Source organism: Anoplolepis gracilipes, chromosome 15, assembly GCF_047496725.1.
Source record: "Anoplolepis gracilipes chromosome 15, ASM4749672v1, whole genome shotgun sequence".
Taxonomy (NCBI): domain Eukaryota; kingdom Metazoa; phylum Arthropoda; class Insecta; order Hymenoptera; family Formicidae; genus Anoplolepis; species Anoplolepis gracilipes.
The window spans coordinates 1,614,993-1,638,987 of NC_132984.1; the positions used below are offsets into that span (position 1 = coordinate 1,614,993).

The 23,995-nt window shown below is 35.2% G+C and overlaps 1 protein-coding gene across 12 annotated transcripts in view; it reads left to right on the plus strand.

The window, feature by feature from the left end:
• The first annotated feature begins 1,842 nt into the window (after positions 1-1,842).
• Positions 1,843-23,995, plus strand: part of Dysc (whirlin protein dyschronic) — a 66,891-nt gene continuing 44,738 nt past the window's right edge. For 7 of the 12 annotated variants that reach the window (XM_072907347.1, XM_072907353.1, XM_072907349.1 and 4 more), the window contains exons 1-4: positions 1,843-2,082; positions 14,651-15,041; positions 15,609-15,976; positions 21,837-21,967. In XM_072907347.1, coding sequence (XP_072763448.1) covers positions 14,689-15,041; positions 15,609-15,976; positions 21,837-21,967 — 852 coding nt within the window. In that variant the 5' untranslated portion in view covers positions 1,843-2,082; positions 14,651-14,688. Of the gene's footprint in view, positions 2,083-3,781; positions 4,000-14,650; positions 15,042-15,608; positions 15,977-19,446; positions 19,459-21,836; positions 21,968-23,995 lie in introns of all 12 variants that reach the window. The other 5 variants (XM_072907350.1, XM_072907358.1, XM_072907348.1 and 2 more) reach the window with 4 other exon arrangements.

Consider the following 23,995-nt stretch of genomic DNA (forward strand, 5'->3'; position numbering starts at 1 on the left):
TTTAAATACGTAAATAAAAGCTGGTATCTTAAAATCACTCGCTCGTGGGAGGATTAAAGGGTCAATATCGTAATGTCGAAGAGATGGAAGAGATAAAGGATTGCTTCTCTTGCTCGGATCCTTCGCGGCTTTTTATCTTATTAAAAGATCGAACCGATCGGTATCGCGCGGAATGATTTCACGTAACCGACGAGTGGACTTCCGGCTTGTCGGCACATCCGACACGCGAACCTGTTGATCTCTCACTTACGGTGAGAATATTCGAAATTACAGGCTGATAAAAGGGCTCTAAGCTGAACGAAATTAATGGTTTCATCTACTGGTTCACGATTATTCAAACGCGTTGAAAGCTGCCGATTTTGCAGCTCCGTCTTGATAAGGAAGCTGTACCGATCGTTCTAATGGCTTTACGATACTTAAAAACGTGATTAAGTGAATTAAATGGAAGGCATACAGGGTGGCTATCATTTCAACCTGATGAGAAAGATTTATCAAGGTTTTTTTCAAGAGCCATAATATTTTTATTGAGTAAAGTAGGATAGCAGAAAAAATTCAAGTAAGTAATTTTAAAAAATTAACAATGTTATAAATACAATTATTAAATAAAAAGTGATGAAAATTAAAATGTATTTCTGTATACTTTTAATTAAAAAAAAATTTTTTGACTTATTAAAATTGTGCTCGTAATTTTATTCTAAACAATTATCATTGTATCTAACGTAAGATATAATTAAATCGTTATCGATCATTTTTTTTATCAAGATGTCTCCGATTGCGACATTTAAATTAGAACAATCTATCTTTATCCAAAGATAACTCGAAGCTGTTTCATTTCCGTCAAACATTATCTCGATACGTGTTGATCTAAACGTGGAAAGAGTCACCCAGATACCGAGATTGTTATCAGCGTGATTGGTTTTGCGCAAAGTGGTTCAAGGCCGAACCGACGACGTCAGAGAAGTAGTGAACCGGAGGAATTTGAATATATGCATTCTGGTAATGGGTTTAATTGATCGAAAATGAATTCCTTCTCGCCATGTGTGGCGAACGTTCTATGTATACATCCGCCAAATACCTGTCTACCTTACCGTAGCTGACACGCCATTACATCTGAAATTACATTCGCGTCTCATTATTTTTGCAAAAGGTCTTAACGTCTCATTTGACAAATTAATAGTATTGATTAATATTATTCATTATTTGTGTGAAATTTTAATATTTTTTTATCTCGTGCGATAAATGATTTTGATTAATAATAAATCACTAATGATTGGTGTAAAGAAAAAAGTTTGAAAAGAATAATTTATGATATAAAAGTGAATATAAAATATATTAAATATATTAAAGCAATTGAAAAAAAATATTAATATTAAAAAAGGAGGAAGACAGAATCTCTAAAAAATAATTTTATTTGAGAAATTACATAATAATATATTAGAATTGAAAAAATATATATGAATAATGGAAAAATTTAATAATAAAAAAATGAATAAAATGCAATAAATATATCGAATAGAGTTAACCAGAAGATTTGAATATATAGCGTTATTAAACATTACCGCTGCCCTTCTTTCCGCAGAGAAAACCACCAATAACCGTGCCGATACCGAAACAACAGTTCCGTCGCCACCCCGTCACCAGGAAGCCACCCTCCAATCGAGCATCGACAGCCCGCGCTTGCTCGGGGGGTGGTTTTCTCAAAACGCCGGCAGACGTCGCGACGTCCATACCTTCACCTCTTACCCTTTCCTATCGGACCTCTCCGGCCCTCTCTTTCCTCCCTGCCCACACACCCCCCCCCCCTTCCTGACAAGCCGGTGAACTCGAAGGCAACCCCCGGCGATGAGCCAGTCGTGAGCTTCGTGCCGTGGTTGTTGCTGGGGCGATGCGCCTGGCACATCGACCGACGTGCGCGTCCGCAGCAGCAGCAGCAAGTAGTGCATCGCGCGTCGCACTATTGCCTTCATTTCCGGTCGCCGTCGTCGTCGCCGTCATCGTCATCGTCGTCGTCATTGGTGCCGAACTCGCTGGAACGACGACGCTCGCACGCGAGCGCGTCGCCACGGCCTCGAGATGAGAGACGTGAGTGCCTTCGATCGGTCCACCTTCTCTCTCTCTCTCTCTCTCTCTCTCTCTCTTTCTTTCTCTCTCGTTCTCTCTCTCTCTCTCTCTCTCTGTCTGGCTTTCTGTCTACCTCTATCTTCGTCTCCACCTTCCCCGAGCTTCCGTATGTCGCGTGAAAGGAATAGACAACGTAGAATTAGCCATCTTTGAAAGCTTCCGTGCTGCTTTCCGTCGACTTGTGACTCTATAAGATGTCGTGCCGATCAAATACCGAAATGGCAATACCGTATATATTGCATGTTACTCTATCTCTCTCTTTCTCTTTCTCTTTTTAAATCGCGAGCGCTGCTCTCGCGGTCGTCTATTCGTTCGCGGGAACGAGATTTCGTGGATTACTTCGGAGTTATCATTTCGATTCCGCAAATATGATAATTCATTATTAACACATAGATGTTGTCGCGATTAGCAGCTCTGTTGTCTTGGAAAATATTGCCACCGATAATCAACTTACGAGGGTAACATCAATCCTGGAAAGATAACACTAGTGTCTAAAGTGTTTACAATATTAAACGACAATATTTTTATTTGAAAAACAGTCAGCCAACATTAATTGCAAATCAAGTTTGATAGTTGGGTTTCGCTAAAATCTTTCTAGCTGAAGCTTTTCTATGCGCTTAGAAGCTTCTATCGTCGAGATGTTCTGATTCTAAAAATATACTAGCAGTCGAGCTAGCTTATGTGGTAATTGGCTTGGAGGTTGTGGGGTAGCATCAAGTGTTGCCTTGAAAAATATTGCCACTGGTAACAATCGCCTCCAGAAGCTAAGCTCGTAACATGCCAGCATTTGCTGTCTCTCGATATCTCTCGACGATTTGAAGAATACCATTGATATATTTCAACGCAGCAAATATAAAATTTATGTAAATTTTTACAACGTAGATATAGATTGTAATATTCTTTCGTAACGAGATCAAAACTCGTATTCTTGAAAAAAAAAAAAAAAAAACTTTCATTATTACGATCGTCACTGAAACACATTGTGACGTCGCGTTCAACCTATTGTCATTACAAGTAATTCCCATTAATCTTAACGTTTAGATTCAGGATTAACGGATTTGTTTCCTTCGCATCACGCTGTTCATAACCTGTTCTAAAAACTGGAATAACATTCTTAGTTCCGAAAGACGTAATACTACTTATGCAAAAGCTCAGAAACAAATGAAAACAAACACAACCTGAGGGAAGTCTCAAGAACGTTCAAAGAGCAATCTACATTCATTAAACACCTGACATTTCGACCTTCTTTCCGACATATTTTAACCGCTTATTGTCTTTTTTATCGTTCTTCTTCACCATCGATCTTGCGACTATTCTTCGGGGAAACCGCTGACGCGGGTTCGCTAAAAATTTGATAGGTTTAAGGGCGGTTCCTCAGCTCGGCCTCGGCCAAGAAGAAGGCAGAGCCTGTGCACAACCTCCTCCCCCCCCTCTCTCTCTCTCTCTCTCTCTCTCCCTCTCGTAACACTTTTCAACCCTCGACCTCGTGGCCGAGGATCGATCCCCGTGACGTGCTGCGTGAGCACACCCTCGTGTAGATGGGAAAAAAGGCGGCCGCTCGCGGTCGCGTTAATAACTAATAACGGCCGTATGCATGTTACACATGTGTGTAGTTGGCAGACGTCGACACGCGACGCCTTCCTTCTCGCCCTTTTTCCAGAACGTCGCGACGCTCGTACTTGCTACTCGTGCGAGCACGTGTCACGTGAACGTAATCGAGTGACTCACCGAGAGAGCGAGCTATCCTCCCGGGGATATAGGGAAGGAGGATCTCTAGCAGGATGGAAAATGTTTGGTGGATTATGTGCCGTGGAGACAATATTCCTTGTGTGTGCTAGAAGCCACAAAAAAGCAACTTTTCCTTCGAGAAATATCAAGGTATGGATTTTCGATTTTTCGCGGCCGATTCAAGAACAAGAGAGGGCTCCCATTCATTAAATTCAAAGCGTTCAAGAATATAAAAAAGAAATCTTGTTTATAGCTGATTACAAATAAATTTTATCTTTGTAAAATTCTTGATTGAAAAGAACAATAACTTGAATTATTTTTAAATATTTAAAAAAAAAAAGACATGACGTGTGTAAAGTCATCTTTGTATAATTTTCCTCAAGGAATATTGTTGTTTTCTTTTGCTAACACACACATATGCTTTTTATGCACCTTATAAAAAAGTTTAAATGAGCTACGAATAGCTTAGAAGCTCTTTAATATCTGCAAACTATATATTGTAGTTGCAAAGCAGTTTATTTGTTACTTGATGGAGCGCACCTCGATCTATCGACGAGAGAATAAACTTAAAAAGCAAGGATCAATGATATTTTTTATATAGTGAAAAACTTAAAGAAAAAAAAAGTTCTACATCAATATTGAAAATACATTAGCTGTATGAATATTCTAATAAAAGAGGACAATCTTTTTTAATTAAACTTCACGGAACAGCTCGCTCTCTCAATGAATCATTCAAGTATCATAAACCATAAAATATATATCGACTAATGTAAATACGCATCTTTGCGTTAAAAGTAATTTAAGACTTTATATTGCCGTACGAAATAAAAATTGTCTGAGAAATTAATATTCGCAAACACATATAAAATTTATAATATTAGCGATATTTGATATGTTATTCGGAAAATTATTCCGAAACTTTGCGCCCGAAGTCGGCGAGAAAGAAACTTTTAATATCTACATATTTCACATTTTTTGTCTATGACAAGTGCAACAAACTCGACAAAGCTGTTTTTTTTTTTTTTTTTTTTTTTTTTTTTTTCTACCACACTTTGTTCACACACAGACAGTTTCGTTTTTCTCGTCTCCGAATATGTACATTAACGGCGCTCGAGTTTTATTTATTGAACTGAATGTCGAGTTTATGTGGCACACGTGGCACGCATAAACGCTACAAATGTAACTTGGACAGTTTCGATCCTATCCCTGTTTGATTGTCCGTGCGCGAACAGTAAATTCCGAATACACGCGCGTGACACAATCACGCTATATGTCACGGGAAATTGGATTCGATCCTCGTGGTATCCTTTCACTTGGGATGAAATATGTTCGGTAATTGCGTTTCCACAAAATTTTTTACAAAACGGTTATCTTTTTAGAAAAGGAATCAGTAATGACAGTATTTAATAAAATTCTTACCTTCCATTCTTTGTAAACATAATAGAAATTAGTGATTTTAAATAATTTTTTAATTTAAAAAATAATAATTGGAAAAGATTTTTGTCAGAGATATAAAAACCTAAACACATATCTAACAAAAATAAAAGTTGGATGTAAAATAAATAAAATATGTGTATGTATGTATAAAATGTCTTGGACACTATATAAACAGCTGATAAAAAATGCAATATCTCCAAAGTGTCTAAAATCTTCAAAAAAGGTAAAATCCAGAATATTGATAAATTTTTCATATCATTTTGAAACTTCAAAATTTATTATTGTAATCTCTACAAAATATAATGTTAAATAATGTAATAGCAAATTAGTATAATTAAACTTATTATCAATTAAATTTCAGTTTAATTCGGCCAGCGAAATTATAGAAAATCATTAAAAATTAATCCGTTCTTTATTCATTAAAACAGCATTTAGCCGCAACAAACGAACAGACTAGTAAGTTTGGTTCAGAATCCTCTAAATTTACGCAAAATTGCAAATTTTTTTTTTTTTTTTTATGTTTTATTGATTGCCAAACTCTCTATTTGTCAGCGCTGACGTTACACTTATCGCGCCATTTTTATCCCGCTTCCTGAAAGAATTCCTTCATCATATCTTTCTTAGATCCGCAAAGGGTCCCGATCACGGCGTGTGACGCAAAAATAAGTCATTGTGGACGACGCCATCATTGATCGAGTTGCTTATAAATGTCTCTCCCTGTATTATAAATAGATGGATTCGCCGGCCGTTTATACTCGCGATTATCGAATGTATCGTTCACTGGATTCCGCCGATAATTATGGATTTCTAATATGATTTTTAATATACCTCCTATACGCACATTCATCGTAATTGATGTTATTAATATATTCTCGAGGAATTGCATTCAAATGAATTATACTGTTGTCAAGCCAGTTGAATAAAATGGCATTAAACGCAGAATACTCGGAGCGCGGACTTTTATAATATATGTATATACGCCGTGTCGCGAATGTCTGAACCAACTGTGATACTCGCAGAGAATACTATGATAAATACGCTCTCGGTCGCGATATCGCGATATCGTGATCGAAATAAATTACACTATATGCTTTTGGGGCTAAGTGCATTTCAGAGGGAATTTACTTAGACCTGCGGACATACGTTTCGTTGAATATTCAACATTGCGACGTGCACTGCCACGCAATGCAGTGCTGGCAATTCGCGTTGGCGTAAGAAATAGCAAAGAAATAAGGAATAAAAAGAAAGATGAGGTAAGCTCGCGTGAAAAGATGCCGACTATTTTCCCTGAGTAACCTGCTCTAAAGCGTCGCTGTTTACGTGACGTTGGAAAAGTTAGCGATTGCCATGCTGATAGAGAAAATTGCATTTAGTTACAATGCCACTGGCAACGTACAGAAAATACTATTATTCGTCCAACAATTGTCGTTTCATAGCCTTGAGATATACCATCTTATTCTCTGAAGTCTTGAAAAAAATTAATAATTATTAGCTCAATAAGCAAGCTTGCATTTAGTTGAAATGTATGTGTGCAAAAAAATTATTCGTTATATATATATATATCATAAATTATAACAAGTTTAATGAGTTTGAGATCGCGTCTTATTATTGTTTTATACATACCTATTTATTATTATTATTATTATTATTTTCTTCTTAAAATTCCATTTATTTCGGTTGCATTTATTTTTTATATATTTATTTCTTTTATTTTCCAACAATTTACTGTATGTAATAATTGATAGAATGTAAACAACGTTATTTACTTGATTTTTAATTAAACAATTTTTCTATACATTTTTGCAAATCTGATTTTCTCCAACCCTAAGAGTTCGGCAAATTAAACTCATAGATCTGTCCGTCGGGATAACAGTGAGGCGAGAAAAAAAATTCAATTAACAAACCGACGAAAAACGGCGAGGCGTATCGAAACGTAGGTATTCATAAGCCGCCACGCGAATGCAATTTGTTTTCGCCGAGCAGAAACTCGCTCTTGCCCGCATCATTCGAGATACCGATCTCGGGTTCGTGACCAATTCACTTTTCACACTTCATCGAGCTCGTTATTTGACCCGCAGAATCTCGCCCGAGAGCCAGCCGAGAGGAAAAACGGACACTGTTTTCATCGAAACTTGTTTAAATTATATTATGCATTTATTGCAAAGACAGAAACAGGAAGAAGAATATTTTTAAATTTATAGTCTTTTTACGAACGATGACAAATTAGTTTTTTTTTTTTTTTTTCTTTTTTCTTTTTTCTACAAAACGTACACAGGTCTCGAGAGAAGATACCGACAACAAATCCCGCAAATCATCCTTCGAGTGGTGCCCTTGAGGGGGTCGCGTTCGTGACTAAATTAGCACGCACATGTGCGCGCGGCTATTGCACGAAACACGGAAGGTTGGGCAGGGGTTTAGGTTCGCCTCCTCGCTCGCTCGCTCGTTCGTGCAATGCACAATCGCGATGTCGGGGTGATTGGGTTTCGATAGGACGACCTAGTGTATTTATAGACGTATATATGCACAATACTGGCCATCGGGCGCCTCGCGCAATTTGCACATATTAAACCGATCACATGTTTCGGTCAAGTAATCCGCTAAATTCTATCCCGATCAAAATCTTCGATGCACTATTCAATTGGTTTCCGCGAACTGTATTTTATAATAGTATCAATTGGATTAGTAGAATTATTGTATTTTATCATCCGACGAAATTTGATATAAATAAAAAAAGAAAGTTAAAAATAAAAGGATATTTATTATTTAGAATACATTTTTATTATAATAATTTTTTGATTAATATGTTAATAAATATAATTTTTGTTAATATTAATATTGATAAATATAATCGTGAAGTCGACTGAAAATTAATCTTTTGCGAAACTGTTGAAAGATCTAAGCAAAGAATAAATTTGCAAATATGCATTTAAATTCCAGATTACACATTATGCACTTGACACTGCTGTGCAAGTAGTTGTAGAACGATTTATGATGCCTGTTAAACAAACAATTTCTCGGCGAATGATCATTAACAATGATATCGGTCAGTGTCGTCTCTCGTTGCAACATCGCGACGTCGCGACCGCAATCGCAATATTTCATACGGTATGTCCGACTTAACGACTGCACTCGTAGTATTATGCACCGACATAGGAGCGCGATGAAGACTCAGGTGTCCCGGAGTGCATCCGCCTGATCGCTCTTTAGCATCGCGTTCCGGTTTCCGCGGAAATTTCCGTGTGGAAAATTCATGTCGTTCCACATAGGACGCTCTCCGCCCCCCCCCCGCCCCCCTCAACCCCTTCCGTCCTCCCGTCGAATGCAATATCCGCCGAATGGCGTCTGAAATTACCCCCTTCGACGTGCATGCCCGAGTGTTACGTTTAATATTAGAGAAAATCGTGAAATACTTGCGGGAAGAATGCACGACTGCAGTTTAGGATGAGTCCAAAGTTCGATGAAATATCTTCGCTTTAATTAAATCCGATTTTTAACTCCTCTTTCACATATGCATCTCCTTGTCTTTATTTTTTCAAAGCACAGAGGCTTCTTTTAATAAAAAAAAAAAGTGTTTATGTATTGTAAACAATAATTAAAAATGTAAATCTTATAAGTAATTTATTACTAATTATTTATTGCATATATATATATATATAAAAATTACAGAAATATCGTATAATTATTATATTTAATTATTTATATAAGCATATCGAGATCTCCCTGCTTGATAAAGTGAAAAGTTCAATGAAAATTTTAATTGTCCAGTGCGACAATCATCTAATGTACTTTTTCGACATTTCGAGAAAATTAATTAAAATTTTATTATCTAAAAATTTAATCTTTCTCAGTTTTTAAGATTAATTACCTCAAGTTTCTAAAAAATTGAATTACATTGTATCGTACTGAGCTTAATAATAATTTCTTTATTGCTCCATGTGCTTTGGAAAATGTCTGGTCTTAAAATGCTTGAAGAGAGCTCTCGTAGCTGTCTTAATCGCGCATTTCTCAGATACAGCAGAATCAGCGTGCATTAATTCTGTGTTTCACGCTGTAATTAAGGCTGCGCAACCTTAATGCGCACAGTAGCTAGCATAGTATGCGATTTGCTCCTTTATCGGAGCGATGCCTATGAACCAGAATTATTTTTAGAATAACCGGTATATACGGTCAATAGAGCCGATGGCGGCAGATATCGGTTCGATATGACGTGATGGAGCGCGGATAAAAAAATCGTTAATTGACTCGAACAAATTCGAGACCCCGGCCGCGAAGTTACCGCAGCAGAATTCATTGCGCTTTATTCTTTGTACCGTTCAATCAATGAATGACGATGGATTTTTTTCAGAGAAAAATGTTTAAAAAATGTTGTGCACTATATACATACTATTTTTATTTTCTATAAATTATTTGAACAGAGTTATATATAGGTATTTCAATAATCGGGGATGAATTCATATTTTTATGGCATGCAAGTGATAATAACGCGGGATTTTATGATTTCTGCATTAGCGCCCAAAGAAAGAAATAATAAAAATCGCAAAAGACTTTTCGGTTAAACAGCTGGGAGGGCTTCAATGAGGATTGGAATTTTACAGATACATAGAATCAGCCTTTGACTTTCTTTTAACAAGAAAGATAGAGGGAGAGAGAGAGAGAGAATTCCGCGATCGCATTGCGGAATATTCCTCTGTCAAGAATCGACGTCCTTGTTTCGCTCCATCGCCTCGACATGCTCTTGAAAAAGCCGAGAGAATCGCGCGAAAGGAGATTAACTGCAATCACAACGCCGGCGATTGTGACGTGACGGGAATGTAATGCAATTACATTCGAGAGCAAGCGCGAGAATTTGAGATTCCGAAACCGCGTCGCAATTCACGTCCCGTTCTCCGCGTGCCTGCCTTTTCGTCGCTACAATGCAGCGTAATAAATAAATCTTTATATACCGTGAACATTTAACGAGATATATGTATATGAAAGTATACAGATATAGCGTGCAAGGCTCGGCGAATAATGGATATACGGAGCTATTCCCTGCAAAATTCAGAGTCCATTTTCGCTGACAAAAAACCGTTAGCCATGTGTTTAAGAGTAAATTTATGACATTTATGTAAATGTTTAAAAATTTAGTTTCTGCCAAATTTATAATTTGAAATAATATTATTTATAATTTAAGTATAAATATATTAAATATATTTTTTCAATAATTTGATATATTGTAAATTTGTAATTTAAAATTATTTAATCAACTAATATTATTCAAAGTTTTTTTCAAGTTCTATATTTCAAGATTAAAAGGAAAGAAAAAAAAAAAAAGTGAAACGATGACATGTATGACATTATTCTCGCGAATCGTGTTAAATGGGTTAATTTTATTCTAGTGTGTCGCAGAGATGTAACTTCATTTTCGTCGAGATTAGCATTTCTTTGGACACGCCCGACGGATACGTCTCGATTTGCATAAAAGCGCGCGACGCGCGCAAAAGTCTCCCCTTTATCAACGTTACAAATGGCACTCGTCAGAAATGTAAATTTTTACGATTTATCGACGAGGTAGGCAATATGGTCCGATGTCTTTTGCGCCGTGCGCGCTGCCGTGTAATCGATATATACACACACATATCGTATATTGGCCGCGGAAAAGGGATAAACACTGAAAAATCACCCTCTCGTGTCTTCCGCACGTGTGCGCATACATGGCCGCGCAGCACCTTTAAAAGGAAACATAGAATGGCAATCAAAATGTATCGCGCCACCTTTCACCTTTATCAGGTTTGTGTTCAACTTTTTATTGTTAGTTATCATTGGCCACCCGAATATTATATATCCCACGGCGACAGTATCTCGATAAATTCATCCCGCACGTTACTCGAATTCTAAACACGCGCGTCTCTCACGTAAGGCAAGTTATATGTATACCAACTGTATGTATAGCATTTTATATTATGATTTATGATGAGAGAATTACCGCTCCAATTTTAACCGCGTACTTCGGCACACGATTTTTAGTTCAGAATGTTTAATTTACTTCGGAAAAACTTGAGCAAAGCATATATTTCCCGTTTACTCAATAAATTGTACACATATGTTACAACGTACAGATTTGTTTTTGTTTTAAATTTCATGTAACTTTATTTTTCTTTATTATTTTTCTCCTTTAAATTTTTCGAGTAAAAATTTTAGCTTCACATTATATGTATATGTATGCTTGTATGTATCTGATATAGTTGTATCTTTTTTAATTGATTTATGTTAAAGATGATAAAAACGTACTATCATTTCGCTCTTCTTTACTATGCAAAATTTGTCTATAATATAAACGTGGTACAGAAAGATTTCAACATTATTTTTGTCTCTCGATGAAACCGAGTTCATTTTGGCATCATTAAACTAACGCGCGATGGACCTCGTTTATTATAACTACTCCATTTTAATGCGAGCTCTCTAATCGTGGCTGTTACGGGAACATGTACGTGCACTATAACCGAGTATAGTGGCAAAGTTATAGCGGTGGTATCGCGGATAGGGGATGGAGTAAGAAGGGGGAGGAGGAGGGTGGTACGTCGACTGAATGAAGTCGGCTTCAGGTGTTCAGCCGCAGTATTGATCGGTCCACCCTCGTACATGACGGGACACAACTGTCACACATCCCCAAAGCCACCCACCGCCACCCGCTTCTCTAGCGCAACCCCCCCAGGAATGTCCACCGGGGGCGACTTCCAACCTCGTCCTCCCCCACGTCGTACAAGTGGCGAACGGAGCCTTTCTCAGTGTCAAGGTTGAATCGAGCCGTCTCGCGATAGGCGAAACGATTGTCGGCGAAGGTGAAAAATTAGGGGATACATTGTGTAACACAAAGTATTAAGTCTGTCGAAGAAGATTGCGACCCTTTTTTTTTTAGAAAATGTCTCAATCTCGAGGTCTCGTTGTACAAATGGCAGTGGAGAGAGAGGACAGAAATTTAATTCCGAAGCAAATGGTTCAACAATGTTAACACCCTTGTTTCCAAATGTAATATTGATTGATAAAATATTTGATAAAATTTTTAGAGAGCTATTATAATATTATAATATTATAAAATTAAAATAAGATGAAATAAGTTTGTAAATAAAGTTTTAATTAAAATATTATAATATAAAAATACTGCTATCTTATTTTATAAAAATAATATAAATTAAAAATAATATAAAAAAGTGGAAAGTTGAATGTTTCGAAATACATACTTTATTGATATAATTAGTCTCATAAATTAATATAATAATTGCATTAGAATAACCAAAATAATTCTAATATTTTATTTATAATTTTATATTTTGCTTAATATTTACAGAAGTCAATATAAAACTAACTTTAACCCATTCAAGTTTTATCTAATCCTTGAAAAAAATTAATTTTATTATTTAGGATAATTGATCTATTCGATATCTATCGATAAGTATTTAATATTAAATTATTTATTATATATGTTGGAAGACTCTCTCAAAATTTTTCCAAAAATTTGTGAATTTGTGAAACATTGAATAAAACACTCAGGTTGTTTGTTTCGATTATCAGTGATGATCTGTGGGACTAACTTCTTCCGGTGATAAAGGAAGACTTCCTGAAGCCATTAAGAATGTTAGAATGGGTTTGTCCTAGAAAATAATGCTATTACTGCGATCACAACGCGACGGCAGGTCTCACGTTAAAGATGCTATCTAGAAGTGCTAGACGGTCACGACAAGGAAGTTTCTCCCCGCCATAGATTTAATTGTCTCGTTATTCCCGTCTCTTGTAGGAATCGATAACATAATCGGTTCGCGTCACGACAGCTCGATGATAATAGTGAAAAAAACACGATCGATCGCGGTGTAAAAATAAATCACGAATATTTGTATACTACTTTGGGGACACACAACGCGACGCCGGAAAACATTCAAGTAAATGTCCTCAAAATGTCTAGAAAAAGATTCTAGATCATATCAATGTCTCTCTTTTAGATTACAAACTTTTATTATAATTTTCTTTTAGATTAGAAATTTTTCATTATATATATATATATTATTATATATATATATATATAAATTATTTTAAATGCAGCGAAATCTTCAATTAACTATATATATATATATATATATATGTATATATATTTAAAAATAATTTCTAGATTGATAGTAATGTAGGCGTTAAGTAGTGTAGGTTGATTCAAGCTTTATTAATGTATTATTTCGCTCTGTTATATCATCATATTTATGGTAATCAATAAAAATCTAACAAGGAAATAATATGAAGATAATTATTGAGCTAGAATATTTAAATGTATATAGAGGAAAAATTGGAATTCAGTTTTACAGAAAATTATACTAAAAATGCAAACAGTATATCGATTTTCTCGAAAATAAATTCTTGCAGAAGCTTCTCTCGCAATTTTTAAGTAAATTGTGCTGGTAAAAGTGCGAATTTTTCTGGCATACCTATATTAACTTTTCTTATGCGAGAAAATTTCTTACTTTTGTAGACAAAACGTTCCTGACATATCAATTCGGCGAAAAACTCGCACGTTTTCGTTGACAAAGAGCGGCTTTCGCGAGGGAAACCTTCGTGATAAAATTTTCAATCGCTAATGTGGCATTTGAATGTCGAAACGGTTTCTTTGCTAACACGAAAATGTCTTCTTGAAGAGACCGCGGTGTCTCTTGACTTATTTACGAGAATTTCAATCGACCTGACTAGCATTTCTGAAATTCAGGCCGCGGCTTTTACATTTAAGCCGCTTCGAGCGTTCGAACCAAGAATTGTCATGCTTAACTTTATGATATATTAATGTAAAAGCATGTAAAGTTACTTGTCTTACAATTAGAGTTTAAAGAATCATCGGGTATTTTAAATTTAAAATAGAAAAGCTATTCTCTTCTAGAATAAACCGATTTAATTGGCAAAAGCTCTCTCTATTCAATGATTTTATATTTGGAAGTTTTTTTTTTTCAGCATCATTAATTTCTATAAAAATTTTTTCATTCTTTCGTACCTTTTATTTTAATACAAACCTTTAATAATTATATATTGAATAATTATATATTGAAGATTTAAACGAATGTAGTCTAAATATACTTTTCCCACTAAATTAATTTAATTAAAGTAGAATATAAAATCTACTCTGGACGTTACATCTAGAAACTATTTCCTCCATCCAATTAAAAGAAATCTCTCATGTAATAATTTTCGCCTAACAACAAAAAGTCGACTGTCATTAATTTCCATATCCCATTCCATTCCCTTCCCTTTAAATTTTCCCCAATTACTAAATACAGGCGTGGAGAGTGTTTTTCGAGCGATCAATTTCTCCGCACGATTAATTAATGATCGGAATCGCGCGTTGGCTGGACAGGTGTGACCGAAGGGGGACCGATCGCCAGCCGAGGAGGCATGGCTAGCAGCACGGAAGACTACGGTTCCGAGCTGCAGGAGTTGCAGTGGGGGGGCGGCGGTTCTCACTACCTGCGGAGCGGCACCGGCGGCTGCTTCGAGGCCGAGGACCTCGGATCGTCCAGCACTGCCAGCCGTCATCGTGGCGGGCAGCATCGCGGCTACTACAGTCCACCCGGCACCAGCTACACCATCGTCGAGAGGCCGCCCAGCGCGCCCCATCATCACTCGTCGCATGCCACCCCCTATAGATCCCGGGGTCACGGAACCGCCGGCGGTGGTGGCGGTGGCGGCGGCGGCGGCGGCGGCGGCGGAGGCGGTACTGGTGCCATCTCCCCGGAACAGGTGCTCAGGTATGATAAGTACTCAAATAAGTAGGCTTCCGTGATCGAGACCGAGTTCGATGGCGTATCGAAATTGAATTACGCCAAAATGACTTTCAAGCGTTTATGTGTATTTAGCACGATATAATGTTTCAAGGTTTATGTGTATTTAGCACGATATAATGTTGCTGCAATTTTAGATGTGCCATCCATTTTCTGCAGTTCTTGCAGCTTAGATATTTTCTTCAATTTTTTTTATGATATATATTTAATATATAATATAATAATATTTTTTTCTTAAAAGTAGGAGAGTTTCATTTCAATAATTTATGCATAATATTGAGGATATTTTAAAATAATATAAATAACATTTATAAAATTATTGTTTTATATATAATAAAAATAAGCTGTATATAAAAATGTAAATAATATCAATTTAATAATTTAATCTTTCATAGTCATTAAATCAACAATTTTAATTTTATGTTTACTTTTTTAACTAACACATTATTAATATAGCAAATAAATTCGTTAACGGGTTTTCATTTATCCAAACTATCAATGTATCAAATAATATAAATTGTTCATCTTTTGCAGATTGTTCGGCAACAGCGTCGCGGAACGACGTCAGGGCGATCGTAGGTCCCCGGCGTCCAGCCCGGCGAGCGTGACAACCGCACGTGGTACGCCAACCATTTCCGGTGGCTCGCAGCAACAGCAGCAGCAATCGCAGCAGTCGCAGCAGCAACAGCAGCAGCAAACGAACGCCGGGAATCCGCCCACGTCGCCCATCTCGCAGCCGCTCAGCCTGCAGGAGCTCACCGTAAGGACAATCACCATGACGAGAGATCCGCCGGACTCTCACCATGGCTTTGGCATCTGCGTGAAGGGTGGCAAGGACGCAGGTGAGATCCGAAGTACCTTCAGGCTACCCCCGTCGCCGTACTTCGTGCCTCGAGAACGAGGTACTTTCTCCCAGGAGCGGTTTAAACTCTCTATTCTCATTAGTTCTCGGCACTTATCAGATTTATATATATAAGTCAAGTCAAAAGCCTCACGTTTCAAGCAGTACCTCGCGTACATCGAATGCTGCTGTTATGCTACATACGAGTCGTCTGGTCGTCCCGCCGCGCGCGGTTCCTCTCCGGTCGTCTAACTGTAAATAAGTCAGACCGGCGTTTCCTCTCGGGATTACTTTTCCTTCCGCTCGGCACAAGTCCGTTTTACGCGGAATCGAAAATTTATCCGAGCGATATAATATTTACTGTCATATATATTCGAATTTACATCCACTTTGCGCGATAATACAGTATCTCTATAATTTTATAAAAATTTACAGTAACATAAAATGTTTAATATCATAAATTTTTATTTAATTTTTTTTAAATTAAAGGTCTTGATAAATACAAAATTTATAAATAAAAATCGCGAATAAAGATCTATAATATTTAAGATTCCCGTGAGAGAAGGAAGATGCGATATTCTAATTTTTAATTATATGTATATTTTTTATTGTGTTTAATTATATGTATATTTTTATGATGTTATAAATCTATCATTTTAATCTTTTGTGGTAGCATCTCCGTTATTATAAAAGTGGTACATCTTTCTAGAGGAAGGTTTTTTTTCGTAAGAAAATGATTAGGATTCCATTCATCGGTGATTGATAAAAAAAAAAAAAAACTCTTGATACCGTATATCCAAGAATAGAATAAAAATCAACGGTTTCTCAAATAATAATCCGGCTGTTAATTTAATCATTAGAATCTATATTTCCTTTTCTCATATTCAATATTTGATATTAAAGTTCCGTGAATCGAGCGGTACGCCAGATGACTCGCTTGTCACTTATCGCTGGCAACTTGTATCTTTGATTACTGTTTCTTTTTCGTGCTGCGTGCCTAAGTCACCGGTTGGCACCCATATCGTGTCTCGACACCTTGTGCTTGTACGTGCTTCAGCATAAATTGGCGAACCGTCCTTGTCCTCGCGACGGAATATAATTAGCATAAAAATATTATCTTACCATTCGTATTCGCGATAGCATCTTATATAGCGATTTATACAAATATAACGAAATAACAAAACGATATAAATATATTTACAGTATTTATATCTAAATTTTTTAAACACGTTTTTCTCTCTCTCTCTCTCTTTCTCTCTCTCAAAGAAACATTCATAAATTATACTGTCATAACTATTTTTATATTTAATTTATATCATATTAAATTTTATAGAAAAATAATTAGTTAATTTATTTCGCGCTGTTTTGTTACTCTAGACATTTAAATTTTTACATCATATATCATTGAATTTATGAAATAATAATTAAATTCAGAAATCGGTTATTTTAATTCGAGATAATTTTAATTATTTTACACAAATAAATTATATTTTTTTAATATTCATTCGTATTGATAATACATGCAAATTCAAATTCAAATTTATATGATTTATTAACGTCCACCGTAGAAAATGGGATTTTTCGTCGCGAGGACGAAACTCGAAAGTGGAGGAAAACATTTTCACGATCGTTAAGCATCGTTTTGTGACGATTGTTTGCACGCAAAACTCGGTAGAGAAGGAACAAACGCGTTTCGCACAGATCTCTTCCATTTCCTTATTTTTTTTTTCTCCCTTTGCAGAGGTGGAATTCCGGTCGGTTTGTCGTTCGATAGTCGATGTGATAACGAGCTATCGAAACGTGATTGTGCCGGAAATCCAATCACCGGAGTTTCGCGTAATCTTTCTGGAAAATTCAATTGCCAAAAAGATAAAAGTTCTGCACAGTAATTAATAACTGTTTTTTCATCACTGTAATTTATCAGTTAATTCTTCTTTATTCCATAACTTTTCATGTCACGTACATAATTTTAACAAATACAATAATATAAAGAAAGATGTATATATATATATATAATTAATTTAAAAAAAAGAACAAAATACTTTAAATTGTTATAACAAAATATAAAAAGCGGTTTTAACGTTAAAATTGTCATTTTTACACTCAGAAAAAAAGTTATTAACTTGACTAAATGCGTTTAGTTATTATCATTTTTTTTTTTTTAATAAAGTTCAATAACGACTTTTTTCTCAGTGTGCAAAAATGGCTCATGTTTTTCCGATTGTGCATTTTAAAAAATATATTCTCTCGAAAATTTTAATATTTTTGAAATATTAAAATGTTCCAAATTTTGTGAGTCATATGTGCTTGAATACGCGTTTTCTAGAAAGATTTCTAAATTGATAAATGAAAAGGGTCTACGTGAGACAAAAATGCACACGAGAGTGCCGCCTTAAAATCATTAAAACAACAAAAACGACAAGATCCGGTTTCACGGTCTAAAATCTTTTAATCCTCGCAGTCTCAAAAATGAATCAAACTGTCATACACACACATGCACACACAAACACAATGTACAATAATCTAAAAATATTAAACTAATTTATATACATATACGTACTTTTTGATCTTCTACAAAAAAAAAAAAAAATATTTCTTGAATATTAGAAATAATTCACATTTATCACTCTATATCGTAAACTTATGTAATACATATATTAAATTAAGATTATAGAGGAATATAATTTTTTATTATTTAAAAATTTTTAATAAATTTAAAGAAATTAGAAAATTATTGAGTTACAAAGATAAAGAAAATAAAATGTAATAAAGTTGTAACTCCGTTATATTAATGTTACTGGCGAGACTGTGAGTGTTAAATCTCATGCTTAATCACGCACGCAATGTTGCACAGATGCGCGCTGCGAAATCACCGCTTCACAAGCTTCATCATCGCCAAGAGATCGAGCGTGAAACCACAAATCCGAAAAGGCGGCTCTCTAGAGAGAGAGCGTTTTTGCCTCTTGCGTGGATCGCGATACTAAAATCCGTTTCAGACGATGCTGAAATTCCCAGAATATCATATCATCATTTCTTTTTTTTTCACATTATCGGATTTTATCGTTTCTAGATCTATCTATCAGTAAAAAATTTAAATATACTTTATGTATATATAATAATATTTCATAACTATTCCCTTCAACAAATTTATCTAGAATTTGTAATAGTTTTACTTGAAATATATAAAGACTGTTAAAATTAATTTTCAAATTAATTCACAACATTGCTTTGTTTTCAATATATATATATATATATGTTATACATAAAATTTAATACTCCCGAATAATTTATAATGAAGTTTATTACCATTTCTGCTACTATTAATAATATTATTAAAATCCTTCGTAAACTAGCGCAAGCTTTATAATTCGCGTCTAATTAAATTAATTCCGTAATAATGCTCTGTGAAAAGCTTATTGAACCCGACGCAAATCTTCTGGGGATTTCGCCATCGTCCGCGACCAAGCGGCTGAGATCGAGAATAAGCCAACTTGCGTTGTGTCATTCTTATTTTCTGTTTCGCTGTACCAGAAGCGCAGTCAGGTAATTCAACGGGAGAAAGGAGGGTTTATAACGCATCGCACTACACGAGTATCTATCAGAAAGCTACTTCCTCTCTCTAGACGTCTCTCTGGCACAATTCGTTGCATGAGTGTACAATGTATATGCGCATTGTGTATAAGTGCGTAGAGAAGAGCTTAATTGTTTGTATTAGTCACAAAGGTCTGCGTAGAGCGCAGCGTTGGAAATAATATAAAAAATATCCATTTTTTTTAATTTAAAGAAAAACATATATAATTAAATTACACAATAAGATTTTTTTCTGCAATTTTTAAACTTGAATATAATCGTACGATTTTTCCAAAAAAATAGTAAAGATATTTATAACCGAAAATATCTCTCGATTCTAAAAAATCCATCACAATTTTCTGTCAATTTTTGAAGATATTCCGTGTGATATGAAAAATAACTACACACACAAACTACTTTCGTCTCGATATTAAATTTGCTCTCTCATCGTTCAAAAAATTATGTCAATTTCGACGATAAGGATGAAGATGATAAATCTGCACATAAACACAATAAACGATGGCGCATGAACTGCATAATAAATGCAGTACGAGCGTGCTATTCAATGTATCATTACGTTTCCTAGTTCTTGCTTCGACACAAATTATATCACCACACACATACATAATATGTTTCACTGTAGTGTTGTAAAACCAGGAGCACATTTTCACAAAGTAACTTTAAATGATCGCAAGAATTCAAGAAAATAAAAATTCAATTGGTAGATTATTAAACTTTGCCGAAAAATGCTTTTTCAAAGGGAGCGTTTGCGATTATATTATTACAGGTTCACTTAAAATCATGTTATAAAGGGAGTTTTCATTTTTTCAAATTCGCTTGACCGGAAAAATGTCAGATTATTTCGAGTAACATTGAAGTTTCGAAAGATAAATCCTCGAGATTCGAATTCCAAATGAAGCTGGTCCGAATCATATTTTGAGAAACGTAGAAAAACGGTAAGATATTTCTCTTTATTTATGATTCAGATCGCAAAAGTAAGGCGGTCGTGAATTATTAGCGAACAGCTGCAAACTCCACCTTTGCACATTTTTCATTCGACTTTACGTGGTTATCGAATAAATATTACGCGCGGTACATTATTAAGAGTTATATTACACTTTAATTATACAGTTGTAAAGCAAAAATAAATTACATGGTTTCTAATATTAAAAATGTTACCGCAGAGTAATTATTCTGTAATTATTTTATGTGCCAAGAAAGCATATCCGAATCTAATACATTCCAGATTTGCAGCTACAAAAATTCAAAATTAGTCGAACTCGACAAAAAAATCTCGCTTTTGTTTTACGTCATAAAAGCATTTTTTATTTAATCGTTTATGAATTTTATTGTCCTAGCGCGCGGATCTTTAAAAATTCATGAAAAATCTACTTCGGCTTCCATCAATCGTTATCGATTATCATTTTTTCTTTTTTTTTTTTTTTTTTTTTTTTAATAAAGTACCAATGCATACATCAAACACACATATACGTGCATACATATTCGTATACATACATATATCGTAAATGCATAACGCAAGCATGATGCACATCATGCAATGCAATTAACGTTTTCTCTTCGAAAGATTTATGTGCATGTCTTTCTTTCTCTGTCAAGCGAATACACGTATACACGCGTGCATCGTGTCACACAGAGACGCACACCGTTTTCTCGTATTCACTTCACTCTGATGCATCCGCGTACTTTTTTCTTCTTCCTCTTATTTTCACAATATTTCTGCCCATGGCGTTTATCGTATCCGCTTCAACAAGTATATCGGGGAAGTTTGCCAGCTTTGTCAGAGAGTCAACTCTCTTACAAAGTAGTCAACAGGTCCTTTGATACCATATATTGCTAGATGCATTATCTTCTATTTTAATAAAAACAATACTCTATTGCTTTGAGAGAAATTATGTTTGTTGTATAAAAGAAAATTTTTATGTCAATATCTTTTTATACACAAATATAAAATATAATCTCTCTCTCTTTCCCTGATACATTTAAAAATATTTTATACTCGCCACAATAATTTAATTATTTATTATAATTTCATTTCTTTCAATACGAGAAACTTCATCTCTTAATAATACATTTTTTTATGAAATAAAATAATAGTTCTCAAAATTAAAGACACTGTCACATTGAAATTTAATTTGCGCATTGTTTGAAATACCCAGCATTTTTTTTTTCATTAAAAATAGGAAATCCCTTTCGTGTTACCTGAATTTATCCGCGAGATTTGCTCGGCCAATTTATTACGTCATGGGTAGAAGATTTTAATTGGCACCGATCGCCGGAACAGCGGCGAGGCAGCTTACCGGCCTGATGGAAAGTCTGCCAACTGTTCTCAGGGGTGGGTGTCTACATTTCGAGGGTGGAGGAGGGTTCGGTGGCCGAACGAGCTGGACTCAGGCCAGGAGACACAATCTTGGAGGTGAACGGCACACCCTTCCGCGCGGTAACCCATGAGGAGGCCCTCAAAGTGAGTCTACAACTTTTATTTCCACCACCATCATTTTCGATCGACATCTTGACCCATCTACCCCCCCCACCCCCCCTCCCTCCTGAAGGTTAAGAGACATCGCCCATTATCTCCTAATTCTAGCAATTTCTTTAACGTTTGCCACTTTTGAAGCCTTTGTTCACTCGAAGAGATTACGTATGAGAAGATAATGAGAATTTGTGATGTATCGTTACCTTTTTAATTTCCTTTTTTGTCTATATTCTATTAATGTTTATCTACTCTAAATTATACGCTCTTTCTATAAAATATATTTAAATATTGAAAATTATAAATTTACTTAAAGTCTGCATTTTAGAATCTCAATTCTCACAACATATAATTCAGGATTAATTTCCGAATTAATAATATTATTCCAAGTATCAGTTTAAAGTATCTTAATTCTTGGAATGTATAATTTAGAGAGTTTAATAAATAATTCCACTCCAAACACAAATTTAAATTAGCTCGAAGGACAGAATAAATTGTAGAAAATTTTTTTCTGAATCATCACATTTATATTCGCGAATGCTTCAACGTTTGCCATCTCAATGCGTGATAATTAAAGGCTTCTTGACGGAATAAAAAAAAAAAAAGAACAAAAAATGAGCGATTAGAGCCGGTCCAATTACGGATTTCTAAACCCGGTTTCCGTAATCGCATAAATGCAGCTTGTATTTATGACCGACCTTAAGAACCGTCTCATCGATCCTCGTTCTCTAAGTCCAGCTCTCAAACGGATTAGAGGAACTAGGGAGAAATGTCAAGCATCCCTAAATCCGCGTGCACAAATAACCGAAGAACGAACCGCTCTCGAAATCAACCCTTTCTTATTGTTACCCCTTTTGCTACCATCAGTGCTTCTCAATTCGTTCATCTTTTCAAGATTTATCTACTTTTGTAACGTCTATCCTTTATAGGCGTCGTTAATTGATTGAAATACGTCGAAAAGCTTTTTAATGAAGTCTTGCTAATAATCAAGTCTGAATTTTGTTCCGAAAGTTTCAATATTAAATTACGCCAATATTATTTTATAATAATTACGTAAAAAATGCTTTTATATGTCAAGTAAACGTGTTAAAAAGAAATAATTTTTTTTAAGTACTCTACGTCTCGTGTAAAGTGTGTGTTTCACACAAGTTTTAATATTTCGATTTTTCAAGTTTCGGCATGAGTTGTTGCGAACCTTTTCATACTGGAGCATCATCGAAGAACACCTTTGATCCGTAGGGTAAACGGCTCAAAGGAATATCATTGTTACCCTCGATTAAAACGCTCGACGTTCATAAGTAGCAAACACTAAGCGCATATAAAATTAAGCATCTCGTGCTAATAGATGATAAAATAGCTAAAGAAGCGAGAAACATTTCACATAAACCTTAATTCAAAATTAAGTAACTTTAAATTTTCTAGAGCTAATATTTGAAATTAAACTTTAAAATCGAGAAAGTTTCCAACTCTATTTAATGAGACGCGCGCAGATAAATTTTGCGTTGAATTTTTAGATCGATAGGAAATTTTGAACTACATCAAATATTGAAGAAACGCGAGAACGAAAGTTTAAACTTTATTAAAATGTTCGTGTAAATTCATGTAAAGACCAAATTCAAAATCTGGAAATTTTTAACGAGACATCACATTCAACATTTTAATATTGCTGGAAAATCTTCGGCGAATCTCACGCTTCTTTTGATTAACTAAATACCGACGACTATTATTCTCGGCAGTCTTTGTTTTAAGCCACAGCGCGAATAGCGGAATCATTTACACCGGAGAAATTACTCGCGGTAATTCCTTCCACTCGAATAACTCGCCTCGTAACGGTTCTCTTCAATCCTTCATGCAACATGCCAATAGATTGTTATACATTTGTACTCGTACCTGTATCATGTACCTGTATCAAACACCGGAAACGAGATAGTTCAGAGATTTTTAATTTTCAAGATTTTATATTTCAATTAATAAAATTTAATTTTATTTAATTTTTGCATTATTCACTTATCAAGTTTA